The 23,737-nt window shown below is 42.2% G+C and overlaps 1 protein-coding gene across 1 annotated transcript; it reads left to right on the top strand.

The window, feature by feature from the left end:
• Positions 1-22,187: 22,187 nt before the first annotated feature.
• Positions 22,188-23,180, top strand: LOC127056209 (P2Y purinoceptor 3-like). The gene has a single exon (XM_050963725.1). It carries the CDS (start codon positions 22,188-22,190, stop codon positions 23,178-23,180), a length of 993 nt encoding a protein of 330 aa, XP_050819682.1.
• Positions 23,181-23,737: the final 557 nt, after the last annotated feature.

The raw sequence follows: 23,737 nt of genomic DNA, 5'->3' as shown, positions 1-23,737 counted from the left end.
CAAGTGTTTCACTTTTTCCTTTAAGGAGTCTGCTATCACAGTCAGAATATCCCACCTTCCACCAATCTAAACCTCAGTAAGAAGTTTTATCTTTAACAATACAATGTACTCCTCTCCCCCCTTCAGTAGTGCCTCAGGGAGTCAGGAAGTACCATGTGGATAACTATATTTATTATTTTACTATTTCCTGTAACATATCTGGCTGTGGCATATACCCTAGGTGATTTACACAGAAAAATCAAATTGTGAACACAATAAAACTGCTAATCGAATATTAACACAATAAAATGTGTTTTCCATCTTGTCTTGAAGGTTCCCTAGACTCATACGCTGACAGACTGCAAAAGGGAGTGATTCACACTGATGATGACCCTCACCTGAGAAAGCCCTGACAACGGAGAGGGGTATCAAATTAGTCAGGGAAGGGCTTTCTTTGGACATCTTACATAAAGTAATGGGATAAAGAGTAAGAGGCAACATCTTAGATCAGTGGCTCTCAACCAGAGGTCCAGGGTCCACTGGAGGTCCACAAGCAGGTTTCAGTGGGTCCACCAAGCATCTCCAGTGTTAGACTCGCTAGGGCCCAGGGCAGAAAGCCAAAGCCCTGCTACGCAAGACTGCAGCCCAGGGCCACAAGACCCACCATCTGGGGCTGAAGTCAAACCTAAGCAATTTAACTTCACACTTCCCCCTGTGGCATGGGATCCCGGGCAATTGCTCTGCTTGCTACCACCTAACACCAGTCCTGGGCCAGGGAGTTTTTAATAGCATCTTGTGGGGGCCTCAGAAAGTAAGAGGTTGAGAACCCCTTTCTTAGATGATACAGGTATTTAAAGATTCTCCACCCCCGGAATTCCATGAATTGCACTCAGTGGCAAACAGAAAGCCAATGCAGAAACTAGTGCAAAAAAAGTGTTCTGTATTCAACCTAATCCATATCACTCTGCTCCATTTTCACCTTATGTCCATTATATTTTCCTCTGCTGTCTTCCAGTCCTTTTACCACAGCCACCCTTACCTGAAGGCAAACCAAATAAATGTTAAAATGTGAGTTGCACTTTGAAATCAACATTTCAAGTGGGTTCAAAATATGGCAAAATAACTTAGCCTGTCCTGTTTCTTGCATTACATCTTCTACTGTGTAAATTCAATGGCGATATTCCTGCATGTTTTAAACTCCCATGCAAGTAGCAACGGTTGAGCACTACTGTCCTAAATGTCCCTTCCAACTGAGGAGAGGATTCTGCTCAGACAGATCTGAGGAGGAGATTATAAAGAGATATTAAGCTCAAAAGGAGTTTGACTAAAATATTCAAGAAATATGCAGACATGTTGCATGGAGAACCTGCTGTACAATGGCGTGATACTAATCAAGTGTTCTGCTTGCTCAGAAGATGATTCAAATGGCACAATAAGGGCTATAATTTTCCTTCCATCCTTTCTTGGTAGAGGTTCCCATCATGTTCTGATTAGACCACTTGATGGCTGTTTTCTAACACAGCTGAACCAATAATAGGATATCAGATGCCCCAGTACAGGTACCAACCTAGTGCCTAGCCTTTATCCTGGTGAATCAATGGGAGTCTTGCCCTTGACTTCAATGGCATCCTGCTGCAACTTAAAATAATAGGCAAAATATTCAACTGGGTTCCATAATACAACTTGCAATGTTAGTTAACTTCCCGTTTCTCCATATAGATCTATTTTTACTCTATGTAACACCAGGTTTATGTGCAGCAGTTAATATTCATTCAGAATTAAGTAAAATGCAATTCCCAATGCATGAATATGTTTATTTATTCATATTTAAAGACTTAAATTAATTTAATTGAAATTACTGCATGCTACCAGGCACAATTACTATAATTTATTAGGTTAATTTCAGTATTTTATTTCATTCTGATGTAACCTTGAAGAAAGTGTATATTGCTTTTGGAATGCACACAAAATATTTTTAATGTTATTAATTCAGTATAGCTGTTTAGAATGCAAAGCCTATGGCAATTATGTAAAAGGTGGCAACTTCATTACAAAGATACAGCCCACAATGTTGTCTGTCATGGATAAAGTGGTCTCATCTAGTCAGAGGTTGCTAAAAACGCTCAGCACAGCAAGCTGAGTGGAGGGCTATACGCGGACAAAGATTCTGAAAGCATGATCCAAAGCACAGCAAGGTAAATGGAAAGATTCACATTTACTTCAGTGGGAGCATGAGCAGGTCCTTGGACCACACTTTTAGTTAGAGAAAATAGTTCAGTATGTCTCATTTTCCCTTTCATTCAGAGCCACCCTCTGGCCACCACCACCTCTCCACCAAACTGATACGGGAAAACTAGAAATGTAAAGGAGAATCTCAGCTTTATTTTTTTTCCCCTAAAAGGAAGTTTTTAGTCCTTTTCCTTGCAAATATGAGTGGGTAGTCAGCAGCACGGACCAACTTCAGGACCTCTGCCTGTTAACAAGTTTGAGTCTGCTACAGCCTTGAGCTATGGTGGTCCAGCCACCAGAAGGAGACAGAGCCACTCTGAGAATGCATGTGTTTCACTAGGATTAAAAGGAATGCACATCTGGTCAGGAGGCTAGGGGTGTGGGACCTAATGATGGGATCCACAAAGAGACTTAGGTGTTGGAACACAGTGTTATGGCACCATTTAAGTACCTAGAAAAAAAATAAATCACAGGAACAATATTGTGATCTACAAAGCCCAGTTAGGCGCCTACACTCCCTATCCAGTGAATACGGAGAGACAGGTGTCTTAAAATGCAAACTATGAAAGCCAGCATGCAGGTATGGAGCTGCCTCAGATGCAAACAAGAGAGGTGTATGCTAAGCCCTGTTCCTCTCGTGGAGATAGGGGTTTCCTTATCTCTGCTAGGGATTCACAAATGGGAACTTGCTGCCTGGAGTCATGCAGATTAGACACTTGAGCCACTTCTTGGGGGATATCAATTAGGTGCCTGCCTTGCTCCACCCAAAAAGGAGAGGAGGCAGCAGCTCTAGGCAAAACAAGCAGAAACAGCAGATGGTGGTAGTGCCCACATAACTTTTAGGCCATTGGTTACAGCACATGCTTAGGATGCGGGAGACCAGGCTCAATTCCCCCTCTCTGCCAGGGGGTCTCCCACCTCTCAGAAGAGGACTAACTCTTGAACTATGGGCTATTCTGATATGGAACTGCCTCAGTCTCTCCTGTTGAAGTTGTTCCACTACAAATAAATAATGAAAGACTGGTTGGAGCACAGGTACTAGATGCAGGGTCTCCCACCTCCCAGCGGGGAGCCTTAACTGGTAGACTACAGAATCATACTCTCTCGCTTTCTCAGGCCCAGTAACTTTCCTCTGTGGATAAATACTTAAATAGTAATTAGGAGTGAGAGACAGAGTAAGATTTTTAATGGGACTCCAATCAGGAGTTGTGCTCAGAGGCAGCTTCTGGGTGAGGCCCTGCCCATGATTTAGGTGGCTGAATGCCCATCTTTCTCCAGTTCATGAATTGTTCTGGGACTTAGGTGGGAGATAGGTATCCAGGCATCTAGAGGGAAGCAGAAGTGCCCATGCCTAAAACTTAGACACCTAGAGAACTTTTGCCATAGAAAGTTAGACCAGAGTGAGTTTAGCTCCCAGAGGGTTAGGTGGCAGCCAAGCAAAAGTTTTGTGGATCACAACAGAGCTGCTCACAGGGACTTAGGACTAACTCTGGAGTTTAGGCACTTCAGTTGCTTTGTTGATCACACCTTAAGTTCTCTACCTTCCACTTACCGCACAAACTTTGAAATGAGTCATTTCAGTGTAGAGTATGTCCCCAGTAATCACCACACAACCCTCTGAACAGCCTTTAGGATGCCTCTGTATATTTGGACTGGAATAGGTTAGCTTGTGGGAGAGTGTTGCAAAGCAACTGTATGGCTGTGGTAGCACAGGCAGCAGCAGCACAGCCTAGCCACTCCATGCACACACCCAAAGAGTCTGGGCAGGTTCGTAGCAGGGTGGCTTGACAGTGCCACTGCTGCCACTGCCTGTGCTACTACAGCTACACTACTGTTTTTAGTATGCTAGCTCAAATGAGAGTGAATGCAAGTCTACCTACTGTCACGGAGTCCCCGGGCGACGCTTTGGAACTTCTCCTCACAAAGCCAGTCAGGACTTTGAGGAGCCTCCTCTCCCTTGGAGCAGACTGTCTTCAGGACAAGAAGTTCACATGGCTTCACCTTCCCCTCCGTGCGCTTCCCACAGCGCATCTGCCCAGGTGGGGTCCTGGGGAAGCCAGAGGGCCCTGCATGCACCCCGTCTTCGCAGCTTTATTAGATGACAGGAACACAGGCTAAAACAGAGCTTGTAAGTACAGAGAACGGGACCCCTCAGCTGGGTCCATCCTGGGGGACAGCGAGACAGACACTCATATTTGCACTCACTCCATGTCCCCAGCCAGCTCCAAACTGAAACCCTCCAGCCTCAACTCTGTGGGCTTTGTTCCTTTCCTGGGCCAGGAGGTCACCTGATTCCTTTGTTCTCCAACACCTTTAGCTATCTCTTTGAAGGGGGAAGGGCCCCAGTCATTCGTTGCCAGGAGACAGAATGCCAGCCACTTATGGGCACTGGCCCTTTGCTCTGCAACACTCTCACCCCCTAGAGACTTAAGAAATGCATAGGGGAAACTGAGGCATCCCTACAGTATTCAGAGGAAACATTAAGAACAGTCCTACTTCATCACATCTACTCAAGATGGGAATCATTTACCTAGCTCTAGTTGTAGACATAGCCTGAGTGTAACTGAGGTGGTGTTACCTACAGCAATAACTAGTTAGTTTCTGGACCTGAATTTTGTCACCAGAGGAAACCTCAGGGTGCATCACCAATTCCTTTCTCCAGCTGTTGAGCAAAGAAAGATATTCCCTAAAGCTCAGACAATATAACAGTCTCACTTACCTGAAAGATAGAAGATGGAATAGAAGACAGCCTTCACCATTGTGCTGGGGAGAAATCCTTCCCCCTTTTGTTCCAAAAAGAAACCATATACATACTTAACAGCCACAGTTTCTATTATTACATTTAATTACTACACTGAGGAGTTCCAAATTCAACAATCTTTCATGAAATTTAATTATTTCCCCCCAGGATTTGCAGAGTAAAAAGGTACAACTACTTTAAAATGGCTTCTGCTCTTGACAGCTTCTATTAAACTACATGATGAAGGTGTAAGCTGCTAATGAAGGGCAGTTTCTAAGTGAAGATCTGAGATACATATTCTGGTTTTACCTTTAGTTGAATGTTTTCATTTAGTTGCTCATTTTGTTATACAGAACAAAAGTGAAGAGGTTTGAGGCTGCATACAGGGTCAACTTTGTCCTGCATGTAAGCCCATCAAGATTACACCAAGAATTTCTTTAGTCCATGGCACTGTACCAGCAGATGCTAGAAAGACAGTGTATACTGCATGCAGTGTCATCTAGCAGTTAGAGAATAAGACTGGGTTTTAATTGTACTTATGACATCAGTGACCTTGGGAAAGTCATTTACCCTCTTTGTGGCAGCTGCAAAAAATGGGGATAATACATACCAAACCCATCTCACAAGGGTGTTGTGAGACTGTCAATCAATGCTTGTAAAGCACTATAATTGTTTTATTACTTCTGTAAAACACACACCTTCCCTATGCATAGGAAAGACTATCCTACCATCTGATGCGGGGGGGGGGGGGCGCAGGGGAAGAACATTGCCTTGAAACTGACCCACCAACTGTGCAGTGGTAATAGACTGGAATTCTGGCATCAGTACTACTAACGATGTTTTTTCTAAAATGACTATGCAGCATAAATTCTTTTGAACTGAACTGCTTAGTCAGAAGAATAAGTGAAGCTGCAAGGATAAAGGACTACTTTTTTGTATTTAAAAAACATCTGCCTTGAATGAAGCAAATTGGTTTTTAAAACACAAAGAATGCCCTGGACACAGAAAAACAATGGCTTGTTTTTAATGCTACAAAACGTTTGCAATTAATGGTCATATAGTTAACATTTTACTGAAATTATTCTCATAGCAAGTAATTAAATGCAACTATCATCCTACTACCTAATGGGATACTGAATGCTATTAAACCTTAGATATTCTTTGATTTTCAAATGAGTTTTAGAGCAAAATCATTTTTTAAGATCTACATGCAAGATAATTTTCAGCATTCCTTTTCTGTGATATTTATCACTTTATACTGTGCCTTTTAAAATAGCTGGTACATCTTTATTAAAGAAGTAGAAAAGTGTAAATGCAATATAACTTGAGATCAGATCTGACCCTAACACTGGCTGAAATGCTGGCTCCTGTGGGATTGAAAGGAGTAATTTTAAATTGTTGGGTGCAAAGTAATTTATTTTAAAATTACTACATATTTAGTTTAGAGAAACAAGAAATCATAGGCCAGCTCTTACTAATTGTTTCTTTCATTAATACCTTAGGGGTGTGTCTCCCACTATTTAGTCACAGGGGCTCTTCACCTACCTTAAAGGGCACCATAACAAGACCAAGCAAAATAACCACTACAATTCACCATGACTAATTTATTATTAGAAAAGGAAAAGAAAAAACTAACAAAAAAAGACAGAACAGGAGAATACAAGTGATAAACTGGTAAATTCCATTACAATCTTTTCTGTGTCTCTCTCGGTGGAGAGCCTGAACAGGGTTTACACCTTTGGGAGTGAACCACCTCTTGCAGTTGCTTTTCTTTTGCTAAGTTAAGACCAAAATATATGGTTTCCCCAAATTACTGTGAATTTTAGTTCTCAAAACAGTCTTAAAATTAAATTACTTTTAGAAAGCCTTCGGCTTAAGTTGTAGACTCGGCATGATTTTTTTTTTTTTTTTTTGCAGGGAGGGAGCTTCCCAGGTTGACTGAGGGTTTGCTTGGGTACTGCCAGTAATTAATTCCTCAATATATATATATTCTATACTTATACGGCCTCTTACACTAGTTTAGCTTAGCATCAAATGACCTTGCTATATTTATACATAAAACATTTCACTATTCATATAACAATATCAGGCAGTTATAATATGAAGGCTTGCTTTAAGAAGTAAAATGTACATTTACAAATATTTTGTAAGAAGCTTATGCCATCTTCAGCACTGGAGAAACATTATGTTTAAATATGTTGAAAATAATCAATATTTTCTGTAAAATGTTTCCCACCAGAAATGTTCTCCAAGTTTAAAGAATGAAGATATATGTTTACAAAAGAAAACAGTTTCAATTAGGATATTTCTCTAGTTCTTTTCTGAGTGGAATTATTTAGATTTAGAACCAGTGATATGCCTCTGAACTCAGTCCCCGTCTGGCTTAAAAATAAAAAACAAACTACCACACAACTTTTACCTCTGGAGATGAGCCAGACTGTCTGTTGCCAGGCTCATTACGCTACCTGGACCCTCCTGTCAGACATGGTGCCACTCAAGTTGATCCTTCCCGTCTGGCTGCAGTGGTCATCCACCTAAAAGTGTAGATGAAGAATTCAGGGGCCAGATGACCCTAAATTCTTCCCTGAGGGCCCTGTCCAGGTCCAGTAAGATTCCCTGGAGTCCACTTCTTTAGGCATTTCAGAAGCCATCCTATTGCTGGGGCTCCTGCTACTGCTGTTGCCTGGCAAGCTGCACCTCCTGCTGTTTCTGTTGACTCCACAGAAGAACTGCATCGGTCTGTTGCAGCTGTTCTGCCAGTAGACCAAAAAAAAAATCCTCTATCTTTTCCCTTCATAATAATAATAATAATAATAATAATAATAATAAAAAAAAACACAAAACAGTGGAGTCAGTGGTAAGACACCACACAAACCCCTACCAGCTATCACATATGCCACTGTCTTCTCTGTAGCTGCTTCAATTTTCCCCTAGTTCCAGGGTCTAATTACCTGCCTACATTCTCCATCACATATAGGCTACTGGGCTGTTTGTTTCCCCAGCCCAAGAAAGATTAAAGGCCACACCCTGATTCTTCAGTCCCTTCCTTCAGGGAACTGTTTATTCTCCAAAAACAAAAAACTCACTAAATTACACCCAAACAAAGCTATTCCCCTGACCAAGGTAGAGTGCAGGGGACTCAAAGGCATCTCCCAGGCCCTGGTACCCACCTTCAACTAAGCTTGCAGCCCTTTATTATAATCACCTGGCCCCTTCTCAGCTGGGTCTGATAATCTCCTCTACCAGGCCCAAACACTTGTTCATAAAGGGGTCTTCCTTTGAAGAGGGTTGGTTGCTCCTGACACAAAGGGCCGATCACCCTATTACAGTGAGCAACTAAAGAAAACCCAAAACATTAAAAAGCTGCCATACAAAGGACAGTAAGTCAACTTTAGCCTCAACTAAATGGCTTTTCTTAAGTTCACAGACCTAATTTCAATTTTTTGATTAACTTTTAACTCTAGAATATTTCAAAGTTTTCTCCTTTTGGATGTTTGGCCAAGCAATTCCAGAACACATCCAATACATTTGACACCTGGAGGGTTATTATTTTAAATACAGTTTCAATAAACCTCAAAAGGTGATAGTGTCAAGACTTAATATGTGATTTCATTAAAAACTGCTAGCACTTAGAAAGATTACTGGTGGCCGCTCACAACTAGGGGTTGATGTAATTTATAACTTGGGTCCACACAACTGAGCCATTCAATCTGATAATAAACATCAATCATAGATTTTTATTGTAACATTTTGCAGTCTAAGTGGAAAACATTGTTCTTGAGAACAAATTAGGCATCCCAAAGTGACTCTTGCAAGTATATATTAACTGTAATATTCAGAGTTAGAATTCAACTGGATCAGTTCTTTATATAGATATATATGGCAGTGCTCTGATCTTGCTCCCGTGGGTCCTGCGCTTCTAGGCAATTTATGCTAGCCTCTGTGGCTTACTGTGACCCTCCACGTAGCCCTTCTCTCTCTCTAGGGCCAGGGTTACAGTCTACTGAGCCCTTTTCATCATAGGCCAGCAAGGAGGTTGGTGAGAGAACTCCCACAGTCTCTGTTTAGCCTCCTGTCCTGACAGGGGCCTGATTTCCCCTCCCAAGAGATGTTCCTGTAGTGGTGGGTTGGGGGGAACCCGGTCCCGCCCTCTGCTCCAGGTTCCGGCCCAGGGACCCTAATGGTAGCAGCTATTGGCAGCCAACCTTTCACTGCCAAAGTTGCTACATTTCCCTGGGCCACTTCCCCACAGATCTCTTGCTTCTCCCATCTTCACCCTTATCTTAGGGCTCCCTTAACGATGGTTTGAGGGTGTCTTCAGTAACCAGCCCTTCCGCTGCACTTCCTCTCCTCTGGCTCCCTGGCTCACCTCTGCCTGACTGGAGTGAGCCCTTTTTATAGTATCAGCAGGGCCTTAATTAGAGTCAGGTGGTCACATTAACTTAATGGCCTCACCTGACTCTTTGCAGGTTAATTAGAGTGAGGTGTTCTCATTAGCCAGGAGCAGCCCCTGCTCTGGTCAGTCAGGGAACAGAAAACTGTTAACCCAGTGGCCAGTATATCTGCCTTCTGCTATACCCAACTGGCCTGGGTCTGTCACACATATTTTATATATTCACACACACACACACACACACACACGCTATTGAAGCTAGAAAACAATTGTAATTACAAAAAATTTCACAGAAAAAAGTTTATGCAGCATAATGGCATCTGGTGACTATGAGATCTGCTTCTCTAGCAGCTTAATGACAATATGTACTTTCATTTATGTCTCCTATAGTTGTTGTCAGAAAGTTAGTGTCCAAATATCCTGTGTGTCAGTCCATAACTCACCATTAAAATGAAGCAAGATCCTATTATATTAACATGCAGACTCTCTCATTGGGACTAATCCACATTCTACTATTCAACAATGGGTAAAACGTAGTGGTCAGACATAATACACTGCTGGAAAGGCTAACTGCCAGAAATAATATCATTAAATCAGATGGATCCCATTAATATGGAATGATGCCCAATCTACTATTAATATAGATACTCTTTCCAAACCCAGCAAGCTATTTAAAAAGTAACTGGAATAATGATTTTCCCTTTCTGTAAATCAAGTATCGTCGATATTTCAGATTTTGCACTCAGTGGAAAAAAGGTATTATTTCAAAGTACATTTTCTTGTGGTTTTCTTGAAACTATTTTTCCCCCCCAAGGTACAAAAGTATAGGGTTTAAGATTACAATTATTTTAGAATATAAAAACAAATTAAAAAAAAACACACACGATCTAAAGTCCTACAAGTTAACATCCACAAGGATGGAATAGCTGTTCTGCAACGGAAGAAATGAATGAGCAGATTCAGCAATTTGTTGGGCGCATTTGCCCTGGAAACCTGGAAAGACAGGTTACATTTCTGCTGTATTGGTGTGTGAGGGATGACATTTATGATTAACTACCCAAAAAGGTATGTGTTAGAGATTAATGGCCTTTTCCAGGGGGCCTTTATTTTTACTGACCATTACTCTTAAGAAAAAAAAATGGGGTCTGAAACATTTGTCTTTAGGCAAGTTCCAAGAAGGACCCAAGTGAGACACTGACTTTTATGCCAGATTTTACTAACTAGCAGTCACATGAGAGTTTGAGAACTTTGATCCAGAGGCAAATTATGCAACCATGTTCTTCCATCAGGTTTTGGAGTTGAGTTCTAGGTCTGTCTCTGAATCAACTGAAGTCAATGGGAGACCTTCAGTGGATTTCATTGGGCTTTGTATCAGGCACTTACTTGTCTTCCAGAGTGAGCTCTGGCTAGACCTTTGGACACTGAATAAGGTATGGAAGAAGCAGAGTGGCTCTCCGCATTGAAAACAATGTTGGCAGCCCTGTCATTCCAGCAAGTTAAGTATGAAGTAGTAAGATTGGGTTTCAAACTACTAACAAAAAGAATGTTGGGTCATAACCCCCAACCCAGGACAAGAAAAAAAATTCAGATATCAGATAATTGAACAACTATCAAAAATAAAGAGAATATTTTTATTAGCCACAAGTGGTAGGGAATCAAGCCAACAGAAATGCATTGCTAAGGCTTTGTGGAATGTGTTCTGAAGTCAAATTACAGTCCACTGGCATATATTGATTTTCTTTAATTACCTCTACAGGGCATACTTTACTCCAAAGAGAATATCTTATATGAAAAATGTATTACCTTTGTGTCAGGCATGTAAAATTTATGAAGGCACTTTCATTCAGACCCTTATAGCCTTGCAACTCTATGCACTCATTATGGTTACTGATGATAAATATCTTAGCTGATCTACTCAAGGTGAAACTAAAGAATTTTTTCCCAGTAAACTGCCAATTTCATAGGTAAGGCAAGTTTTAATATAGATTCACACAACTTTGTAAATGTTGCATTACTTTAAACCCAAACAATTGCTATCTTGGGATGGAAAAAACAAGTTATTAGCCCATATTAAAGCAATGGATAAAAGATTTAAAGCTTCTCTTGCTACTGGAGAGAAAGCACATTCTTTGCTTGACAAGACATCAAGTCAATCTGGTTCATTTTGAGTCCATTTAGTAACGTTATTAGGCATTAGTCAGATGATGGATTTCAAAAGGATATTCACTGTAATAACATTATTTCCTTCCAAAAACAATAATTAAGTTAACCCCATGAATAAGTTCTTCAGTATCTTCAGCCCAAATAAGGTGACAGTGGAAAAAAATAGGAGAAAATAAGGCCCTTAGACAAAACTCACACAAAGGTAAATAATAAATTTGCACATATATGGCACCCTTCATCTGCGAACCTCAAAGCAACTTAAAAACATGAGCACTATGTGTGGTACTCTTTATTCTCATAATTATCAGTATCCCCATTTTGAAGACAAGTAAATTGAAACAAGCAGTAGTTAAGGCTAATATTTCTTTAAAGTTTTCACTAATTCTGGGTGCCCAATTTGAGATACCCAGCACGGATTTTTCAGAGGTGCTGCTCAGCATCTGTAACTCCCAAGCATATCAACTAATAGTAGGTGCTCAGCACCTCAGTAAATCAAGTCCTAGGCGTCTCAAGATGGGCATACAAACTCTGAGGAACTAAAAATGAAATAGCTACTTTGGAAAACTTTGGTTTAAGTGATGTGTCCAAGGTGAAACAGTGACTCATTAGCAGTGTCAAAAATAGAACCTACCAGTAGGATCCCTGCTTCTCAACCAATTGCACTAAACAGGAAGCCACATCAAATTCCATAAGTCTGTATATTAAGCTTATGGAATAACTTACTAGGAGAGATGCCTGGGCTGCCAAAGGAAGAGATGAGGAGAATGGAGAGAAGAAAAATAGAAAGGTGGAAACAATTAAATTAATGCAGGTTGTCTTAGAGGGGATCAAGTTAAGAAAAAAACTATTCCTTCTGATCTGTCAGCTCCTTTTTTCCCTCATGTTTGTTGACATCTTTCCACTACTGTGACCTCCTTGCACCACTGCTGGTTCTCACCACCACAGTAGAAATGTCTTATGGGGTCCAGCAGCCTCTTGGTCCTTAGGATCACCATTCATTTCCACATACTCCCAAGCACAGTCAAGCTCATACATCTGTGATACATTAATACAGAGGCCCACAGTCTAGCAGAGTCAACTGAACACTTCCACACACTTTTAATGGTGCCCTACTTGGGGTGGGAGGAGAGCAGATGAAGATTAGGAGGAAAAAGGAAGGTTAGCATGCGGGCAGAGAGCCAAAAGGAGCTGGGTGGGAAGTGGATTTGGAGTTTACAGGTTAAATGGGCATCCAGAGATGAGTGGAAAGGGAGAGGTGCAGTCTCACTTTTGGCAAAATTTTCATCACTTGCCTAATGGCTGGAGCCAACTTGAGTTGAGCATGCAACACTAAGTTCAGGAACAGCTAACTTCAAAAAAGTGTCAGCACCCAAAACTTGGAGCAGAAAATAAAGAAAAAGGCTGACAAACCAAACCAACAACGCAAACATCAGGCACATATTAAAATTCTTAAAATCCTAAGGAAATTCCCAGACTAAATACTTTAAAGGTAAGGTTAAGGTTGAGAGTATCTCTCAGTATTCTACCAGCAAAATTCCTTACATGAATGCTGTGATGGGGAAAAAACAATTACTAAAAAGCCACAATATTCAGAATTAAGGGATTAAATTTGCAAGAATTAAACATTTGAAAGTAACAAATTCACAGTTCAGATACCCCGAGAAACCTACCTCTGCCCTCGGAAACTCAGATTCCTTTATCCATCCTTTCACCCTGTGAGTTAGCATAAAAACTAAAAATGCATCTGAGAGGTACAGAAGTAGCACTTCACATGGGTAACTGAATTGATCAATACATGAGGCTTATCTGGGGACTTTTCAGCACCCCAGGAGCCATGGGAGGTTTGTTCATCCTACAGCTCCAGCTGCCTTAGTGTCACACAAGATATACAGAAAGAAAAAAAAAAGTTACTCTTCAAATCCTTAATGGACAAACAGCACAATAAAAGGAATTATTCCCTTTCAATCATTACGGTCCAAGGGTGAAGCCCTTACCCCACTGAAGTCAATGGGACTTTTGCCATTAGATTCAACGAGGCCAAGATTTCATCCAAGTCCTTAGATGTGCTAAGGGTGTTCAGTACCTTGGAGGACGTACTCAGTTTCTAGGATGCTATGTGTCAACAGAAGACTCACTCAGAACCAGCTTGCTCTCCAGTGGAGACATGACACCAATTACAAACCAGTGCTCAGTGATGGACATTTTCCATACTTTGCTTGCAAATTATACAAGTATATTGGTGAATCAAAATGTAATTGGAAAGATGCAGATTTCTTAAAAACTGTAAAGCTAGGGGTTGCAAACTTTGTAGCTTGTATAAGATGAGCTTATTGTACCTTCCATTTCCCTACCACACACTCCTCATGTAACACACTCCTATCCCATTCACCTGTATTTCAGAGACTCCCTGCAACTCCTTTGAATCTTTCCATTGATGAGGGTTCTTTGTGCCCCATTTCCCTAATGCCAGGGGCTCTGTGCCCCTACCCCCATCTTCCACCCCAGCCTTCTCTTCTGCTAGGAGTTCTGTGCGCTCCATTCTGTCTGGGTGAAAAGTCATTCATGGTATCAACATGTTAAACTCTGTGGGAAGGGTAGGCAGAGATGAGATAGAAGTATTGTTATGCTGGAAGTTGTTAATGGATGCCATCAATCAGTATGATCTAAAAACAAGTGCAGAGGAGTATGACGTTGTGGCTGCTCTAAATAGCAAGAAGAGGCTGCGTATGTCTCCCATTTTCTCCCTTTCAGTCTTTCAATTTTCCCAAAAATCAATTGGAGTATGGACATTGATGTGTAGGATATTCCCTGAAATTTTGGAATTAATATAATTCAACATTAAAAAGTTTTTACGTATATACATAAACACAAACACAGAAATGCTGTTGAGTTGAATACAAGGCATTTGCAAGTTGGGCAAAAAGCCCTTGAAACAAAATAGGAAAGTTGAAATTACTAAGAGGGCAGACTTAGGAGAGGTAAGATTTCTAAATTATGAATCCTGAACACTCTGAAATGTTTCGGTTTCTTGAAAGATGAACCTTAACTTCAAATGACCTGGTTTTTAACAGTGGTGGGGGGGTTGGTTTGGTTGTTGTTTTTGTTTGCTAACAATAACATTCTTGGAATATTACCCATACATTACTAATATGGAGTCTCAACCTTAACCACTTTATTGAAGGTTTCTGCCTGACAATTAGCTTTATGATGAGCTAGCCCATTATAGGAACCCTAACCCTAGATCCAAGTGCCCTACCCTTAGAAACCCTAAAAATAGGGCAGGAAGCCCTACCCATAGGAACCCTACCCTTAGATCCAAGTGCCCTAGCCTTAGAAACCCTAACCCTAGGGCGGGAAGCCCTATCCATAGGAACCCTAACCCTAGCTCCAAGTGCCCTACCCAAAGGACACCCTAACCCTAGGGAGGGAAGCCTTACCAATAGGAAATTTAACCCTAGCTTCAAGTGCCCTACCTATAGGAAACCTAACTGTAGCCCCAAGTTCCCTACTCATAGGAACCCTATCCCTAGCTCCAACTGCACTACCCATGGGAAACCTAACTCCAGCTCAAAGTACCCTATCCTTAGGAACTGTACCCTAGGATGGGAAGCACTACCCATAGGAAACCTAACCCTAGCTCGAAGTGCCCTACCCAAAGGAACCCTAAACCTATCTCCAAGTGCCCTACCCTTAGTAATCCTAACACTAGTTCCAAGTACCCTACCCTTAGGAACCCTAACCAGAGGGTGGCAAGCCCTACCCATAGTAACCCTAGCCCTAGCTCCAACTGCCCTACCAATGGGAACCCCACCCCTAGCTCCAGGTCCCCTACCTTTAGGAACCCTAACCCTAGGGCAGAGCGCACTGCCCATAGGAACCATAACCCTTGCTCCAAGTACCCTACCCATAAGAACCCTAACCCTAGGGCAGGAAGCCCTACCCATAGGAACCCCAACTCTAGCTCCAAGTGCCCTTCCTATAGGAACCCCAAACCTAGGGTGGGGCGCACTCCCCATAGGAACCATAACCCTTGCTCCAAGTGCCCTACCAATAGGAAGCCTATAGGATCCCTAAGCCTAGGACAGGAAGCCTTAACCATAGGAACCATAACCCTAGCTCCAGGTCCCCTACCTTTAGGAACCCTAACCCTAGGGCAGGGCGCACTCCCCATTGAAATCATAATCCTAGCTCCAAGTACCCTACCTATAGGAACCCTAATCCTAGAGCAGCGTGCCCTATTCATAGGAACCCTAAACCTAGCTCGAACTGCCCTACCCACAGGAACCCTAACCCTAGCTCCAAGTCCCCTACCCTTAGGAACCCTAATCAGAGGGCGGGAAACCCTACCATAGGAACCCTAATCCTAGCTCGAAGTGCCCTATTCTTAGGAACGCTAACCCGAGGGCGGAAAACTCTACCCACAGGAACCCTAAGACTAGCTCCAAATGTCCTACCCTTAGAAACCCTAACTCGAAGTGCCCTACCCCTAGAAACCTAACCCTAGGGAGAGAAGCCCTACCCACAGGAACCCATCCCCATAGGTACCCTAACCCTAGCTCCAAGTGCCCTACCCTTAGGAACCCTATCCCTAGCTCCAAGTGCCCTACCCATAGGCAGTGGTGAGCTGGAGCTGGTTCCCACCAGTTCGCAGGAACCGGTTGTTAAATTTAGAAGCCATTTTAGAACCAGTTGTCCCTCGAAGGACAACTGGTTCGAGAAGGGCTTTTAAATTTTAACAGAAGCCCCAGCAGCTCCCTGCCCTTCCTCCAGCCCCAGCTCACCTCAATCCGCCTCTGCCCTCCCCCCCCGAATGCTCTCGAGGCTTCTCCTCCCCCTCCCCAGCTTCCCGCGAATCAGCTATTCGTGCGGGAAGCCTGGGAGAGCTGAGAAGGAAGCAGTGGCTTTCCGCAGGTTTGCTGGGGCAGGGAGGTGGGGGTGCGAGGAATGCTCCAGGCACCGCATGGCTCTGGCCTGGCCCCCGACCCCATCCCCGGGCAGTGTGGCTCCAGCCCGGTCCCGACCGCGGCTAGCCGGGAGGCACGGCTCCAGCACAGCCCCTGGGCCCGGCCTGCCGGGCGGCGTGGCTTTGGTCCAGCCCGCCGGGCGCCCCGACTCCGGCCCCGGCCAAGCGCCCCGGCTCTGGTCCTAACTCCGGTCGAGCGGCCCAGCCCAGCCCCCATCTCCAGGCAGCGCAGTAAAGGGGCAGGGAGCATGGAGGGGGTGTTGGATAGAGGGCAGGGGAGCTGGGAGGGTGGATTAGTGTTGAGGCCTTCAGAGGGCAGGGAACAGGGAGATTGAATGGGGGCAAGGGTCCCGGGGGGCAGTCAGGAAGGAGCAGGGGTTGGATGGGGCGGCAGGGGGCAGTCAGGGGACAGGGAAGGGGGCTTGTTGGATGGGGCAGTAGTCCCAGGTGGGGGCCATGACCCCCTCATGGGGTGAGGAGGAGGAGGAAACCAGTTGTTAATAGTTTGGCAGCTCATCACTGCATTTATGGTACACTGTAACACTTGAAATCCTTTGACAACTTTAGGATATAGGGCTCACAGACAAGAAAAGATCACCCCCTCTGCTGTTCATTTTGAGTACTGTGGACTCCCTTATAAACACATTCACAGTGGGTGGGAAGAAAGAGGTTAACTTTTGACCAAATTTTCAAGAGGGTTCTTTCAATGCAATAGAGCATTATATATCCGTACTAACAATGAGATTTTTTTCTGTTGTCACCTTTAAAATAAGGTGACATAGGTCTATGTGTTTATGTCATAACTTATTGGCATAAAAATAAATCAATAAATCAAAATATAAGCTTTGTATTTAAATTAAGCTCTACGATCCCATATTTTTTCCTTCATATTCCACTCTGCCTCTCAAATATATCATTTGACACGTTTCACAGATCATGACATCAAAATCTATTCTCACTAATTCTTGCTTATGAAGACTAGAAATATGCTCTTTTTCAGCCCTCCTTTACTGATCATCTAAGTTTCTATTGGCGCTACACTGAAAATGAAAATTTACAGTTAATCTCAAACTAAAGGGCAAAAACACTTCAGTTTAAGTAGCAGAAAGTTTAATAAATTAAAACCTTGTTAAATGCTTCAAAGTTGTCTTTAAATTTCAAGACCCTTCACATCTTCTGTATTTCTCTGTTAACGTGTGCGTGCCCTTACGATGGATTCATTTAATTGCCATTATTGTCTCTTCACAGCTGTAAAGAAATAGGTGACATCTTCATGTAATATACTGTAACTAACGGTATGCACAGCATTTACTTTTTATGTACGTCAGTTTGTTTGAATGAACACATGTTCAATTTTTCATTAGTAATACTATCATCAGTTCATATCGTGACATTTCTGCTTAACCCAAAACCAAACAACTCAGAGGTTTTCAGACAAACAAGAATCACTTACCAAACTGATAATTCCATTTAGGAAAACCTGGGAGAAGATTGTAGAGGCTGATCTGATAAGTTGTAAGTGCCCTCAGCAGCCATTGCCTTACAGTCCTGCCCATTGGCTTCACCAGTGCAGGTCCTTAATTGTTACATGTAATCATTCAACAATTTGGACTCAGTTCTGCCAGCAGCTGAAAGAAGATTAAGAAACACAGCCAGGTAGTCAATGCCTCCTGATGTATACAACATACAGTGTTATTGCCAGCCTACTCCTCTACTCTTACATATGATCCAGTAAGGGGAAGTAATTAAGCCCCATGCTCAGCTGCCTTGCTGATGGCTAAATGTTAGTCTCACTAACCTTGTCTGCAGGGTCAAAACTTTTAAGTGAATGTAAAGCCTTCCACTATGAAGCAACACTAACAAAATTGACAGTGAAACTGAAAGCCGTAGGAAACACTGCTATTCATGCTAAGAGAGATCAAACCATTCTCAGTTCTTTGGTATCATATTCATTGTCCCTTAGCTGGGTATTTTTAGTGAAGTAGAATAAGATGGTAAATAGTAAATGAGAAGTTAGAAAATATTTTATATGCAACATGATTAATAGCAAGTATTTTATTTTACGTGCATCTTCGTGCTTTATTGAATCAAGTCAGATGGCTCCAGAAACAATTACAACATTCAAGCCTGTGTCCTGGGCCTGGTAATTAGAGTCAGAACCTATTAAAATTTCACACCACTAAAATACTAACTGAGTAAACAAGCTCAGACGCAGCTAGAAGAAGTTTGGTTGATTTATTGTCTCCCCCCCATCCCCCATTTTCTTTGCATCAGAAGAATTAAAAACCAACAGCTATTGAATATTATTGGTGCTAATATTGAGACTCCAGGATCCCACTTCTGATAAACAGTGTAATTTTTTTTTTACATGTTAAGTGCCTGGAGCCTTCATCCATTGCAGCAATTGCAGCTTTAAAAAAATGTAACTATTGTTGTAGACTCCAGTATGAATTCTGTCACTAATGCAGAAAAACTATTTTTTATGTATTAATGGGCCACCAGTGACATCCAGTGGCTGGTAAGTCATAGAAAACATAGGTATACACTAGAATAACCTGCCCCTCTGAGATCTTCCATTATAATTAAAATCTGCTAGTCTAGAAACAGACTCGGTCTCAACTGCCTTATGAAATAGGCAAACTCCATCTGTTGTATCATATGTCTAATTACTGGTTTGTTTGTATTTTATGTTAGGGATAGTAACAAGGGAATTCTTCTATCATTCAAAATTATTTCTCAGCGGATGGAATATTGGAAGTGATCAGAGGAAAATGTCGGTCTGAAAAAGCTGAGGTTGCAAACACATTTTGTCACTTGGATTAGATTAAAGACGACAAGTTAGAGACGACTCAGTACATCTCAAAAGCTGAAACAGTAAATTGATTTCCAATACACTCTTCATTCTGCTGCCATTTCCTAATTATGGTGTTAAGTGGAAAAAAGTAATGCCAGTCAAAGCAAATCTCGAAACATCTTTATTGGCAAGTTATTTTGGTATCTAAAAATAATCAACCAAAGACATTTATATTATTACATATGGTTGCACCTATTATGCACTAGCTACTTTCTAGCCATTCAAGAGAGAACAGTCCCTACCTTGAGGATTTACAGTCTAAGGACAGTCAAATAAGCAAAGAGAAGTTAGGGGAAGAGGGGCAACAAAGAGGGACTACTTATTTAAGTCAGCTACATTTGCTATGGGAAGATGGCAGAAGTGATTCATTAAGAGGGATTTGAATATGCACAGGTTGGGGCTTTGCAGATGAGCTTAGGGAGGTCAATAGGATGCACAGAATAGCGCTCAGCGGAGACTGGGTGAGAAGCTGACAAATAGGCAAAAGAGGGCATGAATAGAACACTAGCAGAATGGAAGGCATACGGGGACAACTTGAAGCTCACTAAGGAAATAGAAGTAGGAAGGAGAAGAGTTATATAGAATTTTGAAGGTGGTGACAAGAAATTTAAATATGATACTATAGCAGATAAGGATCTAGTAGAGGGATTCCAAGAGGGGAGCAACCTGATCTCATGAATGGGAAAGGAAGATGCCTTGGTGGCTATAATCTCAAGAGTGGAAGGGAACAATGTGTTTGTCTGGGACGTCAGGGAGGAAGATCATTGTTTGTATTGTGGTAGCACTTATCAGTCCGGTCCTGGAGAGGGACTCCATTGTGCCAGTAGCTGTATAACACAACTAAAATGTTGCCATTGTGACAATAAATAGCTTACATGGTTTTGATAATGGCTATAGTCAAAAGTGATGGTCTAAGCTCTGTGTCTATACAATGAACACTACAGAATAAGCAGGATTTTTAATGACAGAGCAAAATCTAAGAAACAACAAATTTTTTATTAAAGTTCCTACTCTACATTTGATAAAAGGATTGTATGGCTCAGCTGGCAATGACAAGAAAATGGGTCTGTAACTGTTTTGCCAATATGTATGATAAAACCCAGAACCAGTGAAATCATATAAAATGGTTGCACAAAACTTTCAAGTGAACGTGCTGAATTTAGCATGGCTCTAATACAAATACCTGCAGAGTTTAAACGTGTCCCTTTGCTGAGCACTGTAGAGTACCAGGCCCTCTATGGAACATTCGGCCCCCCAAAGCCAACATTCCAGACTTACAGAATTAGTGTATATCACATGGGCTGGTCTACACTTGTTTTGGGGGGGGAGGGAAATCAATCTAAGATACTTTGACTTCAGCTATGTAGCTGAAGTTGCGTATCTTAGTTCTACTTACCTGGCCATCCTCACAGCAGCGAGTTGACTGCTGCTGCTCCCCCCCGACGCTGCTTACTCCTCCTGCCGAGATGGATTACGGGCGTCGATTCACAGATCGATTTATCGCATCCAGACGAGACACAATAAATCGATCCCCAATAAATCGATTACTACCTGCCATAGTGTCCATTGTGCACATTAGCAGCAAACCATACCATTCATGCATTGAAACACCACTACTGCTGCAGGGAAAAGGATAATTTTGGCCTTGCTAATTAGTACTCGAAACTGAATGAGCTTTAGCCTAAACTAAAAGGAACTAAAAGGGAATATGTCATTTCTATCTCCTCTCTGCTTTGGATCAGTTTCAAATAATGAGGATTGTATGCATGTCTCCTGGATCATTGGAATTTTCCACAGCTAATGCTTAATTGGGTATAAAACATTAAAATTTTTCTTAATTTTCCTAACTAATCTTGAATATTTTCAAAGAAGAAGATTGACTAAGAGGAAACTAGAAAGTAGGATTAAGTCTCTTTCCTACCTTTTGGTATAAAAACAATTCTATCTTATCTTCTTGGAGTGTAGTGAACATGAACATGATGAAACCTTATCCATCCCTCAGCAATTTGGATCTATTTCTACATCAGTAACCACTTCCACCTGTGGCTAGCAATCAGCTTTGTTTTCTATGTCAAGCTGTTATGGTTAGGCTGAAAATTTGCCTCCTTTTTCAAATAAAGTACCTATAATATTAAACCAAAACAAATCAGAAATTGCAAGCAGCACTCTATGCAAAATTTATGCTTCCCCCTGTAACAGTTCCATTGTAATCTATTGCCGCAGGGCACGGCCATCAGATATCACTTTGGGGATTGGTCCTGCTTTGAGCAGGGGGTTGGACTAGATGACCTCCTGAGGTCCCTTCCAACCCTAATAATCTAATCTAATCACCACCACCACCTGGGTGCACTCCAGTCCCAAGTATACCTTCAGCATAGTCAGCTGTGTAAAGAATTCTCATCTCTACAGAAAGAAAAGGATGCCTCCTACCCTCAGAAGAGTTTAGTGACTAGCACTGTAGCTGCCTATACTAAATGGACTCCTAAGAAGCATAGGTGCTGTAAGTAAGTTCTCAACTCATGCACAAGGTCAAAGCTGAAGACTCTTTCTTCAGTGTTTGCTTGTTGTTTCAATGTCTAGATTTGTTGCAAGTTTTATTTAGTGGTCTTGACCGAGTAGTGTCTGCATGCGTCTTGCAAGTTTATTTTGCAGCAGTTGCCGCTTACTTTGAATCTAACTAATAAAGAGAATATGTAGCATTTCCATAGCTTCTTACATATTCTGGGAACTTTACAAACAGTAATTAAGACTCTGAAGCAGTTCAGAGATGGCAAGAGGTAGCAATTGTGACTGTACACTTGTTTCTATTTCTGGCAGGGGAAAGAATGGTTTTAAAGCAGTGAGTGGTGACTGAGGTGCATCCACCATGAAGATGCTGAACAAAACTCTGAATGATACATCAGAAGCAGCCCTGTGCCCCCTAGAAGAGAGCTATAAGCACATCTTACTCCCCCTTGCATACAGCGTTGTGTTTGTGCTGGGGCTGCTCCTAAACGGTGCCATGCTGTGGCTGTGCTGCTGCCACACCAAGGAATGGACATGCACCACTATTTACCTGGTGAACCTGGCTGTGGCTGATCTGCTCTATGTCTTCTCTCTGCCCTTGCTCATCATCAATTATGCCATGCAGGACATCTGGATCTTTGGAGAGCTGCTCTGCAAACTGGTACGTTTCTTATTTTACAACAATCTGTATGGCAGCATCTTGTTGCTGACTTGCATAAGTGTCCACCGCTTTCTGGGGATTTGCTACCCCATCCGGTCACTGGCTTATAAAACCAGAAAACTAGCTATCATTGGCACTGCTGTATCCTGGATACTGGTACTCATTCAAGTCTTGCCCAGCTTGATCTATGCTCGCACTGGCTTCATCAATAACCGTACTGTCTGCTATGACCTGACTAGCCCTGATAACTTCAACAATTATTATCTTTATGGTATGGTTCTAACTGTGTTTGGTTTCCTTTGTCCTTTTTTTATCATTTTAATCTGCTACTGTTTGATGATCAGAAGCTTGATTCAAACCACTGGTAAGACCAACATCACAAGCAGCGCTGCCCAAGCTAAATCAATCCGGACCATCTTGCTAGTCTGTGGGCTTTTTGCACTTTGCTTAGCTCCTTTCCATATCACTCGTGCCATCTACCTTTACGTCCGAGTCCATCAGAAAGCTGACTGCCGTCTCTTACACGAAGCTACCTTATTATATAAGATTTGGAGGCCGCTGGTGGGCCTTAACAGTTGCTTTTCTCCACTCTTGTATTTTCTTTCTGGCCAAACCAACACAGTCAGACTCATTCTGAAACTGAGGCTGCATAAAGTGGATCCCCTTTCTAGACCTACAGTGAAGGGTAAGTAGACAGTGGCACCCAGGGGGGCTCCTCCTCTTGCTGTGGAATGAAGCCTGAGGAAAGTGATCTCTGAGAACTTCCCTTCATGGCAGATTTACTCCAAAGAAGAGAGACTTAAACTGCTAAAGTTATTGCATGAACGCCTTTGAGGAGCTGTAAAACACTCACCTGCACTGATAAGAGATACTGAATGCCAGCAATTCCCATAATGCTGAGACAAGACAAGAGGCTAGGAGGGAAAACTAAATATTTTACAAAGGACTAGAAGGCAAGTTGTTAGCATTTCATGTCAAACAACAGCAGCAGCAGTTGAGAAATAAAACTAAACTGCACCACCTCCCAAAACAAACCCCAGATCTCCACTACTCACTATTCTTTTCCCAGTGGAAAGGGAAGCCATATACACATATAGAGAAGAATGTGTATAGCTGAGAAAGACTCACATTGAAATCAAGAGGAGGCAGAGCTTCCAGTCATTTGTCACATACCAGTTCAAACAATTTTAAAGTTTACTATACACTACATTTCCAAAGCCATTTTCAGGAATCCCTGTTGCTGTTTCAGT

This window comes from Gopherus flavomarginatus, chromosome 8, assembly GCF_025201925.1.
Source record: "Gopherus flavomarginatus isolate rGopFla2 chromosome 8, rGopFla2.mat.asm, whole genome shotgun sequence".
In the NCBI taxonomy this organism is placed as follows: domain Eukaryota; kingdom Metazoa; phylum Chordata; order Testudines; family Testudinidae; genus Gopherus; species Gopherus flavomarginatus.
This window is presented reverse-complemented; position numbering and strand designations above follow the sequence as displayed.

Coding starts and splice junctions, on each gene's coding strand:
- LOC127056209 (XM_050963725.1), top strand. CDS start 22,188: ATGAAGATGCTGAACAAAACTCTGAATGATACATCAGAAGCAGCCCTG.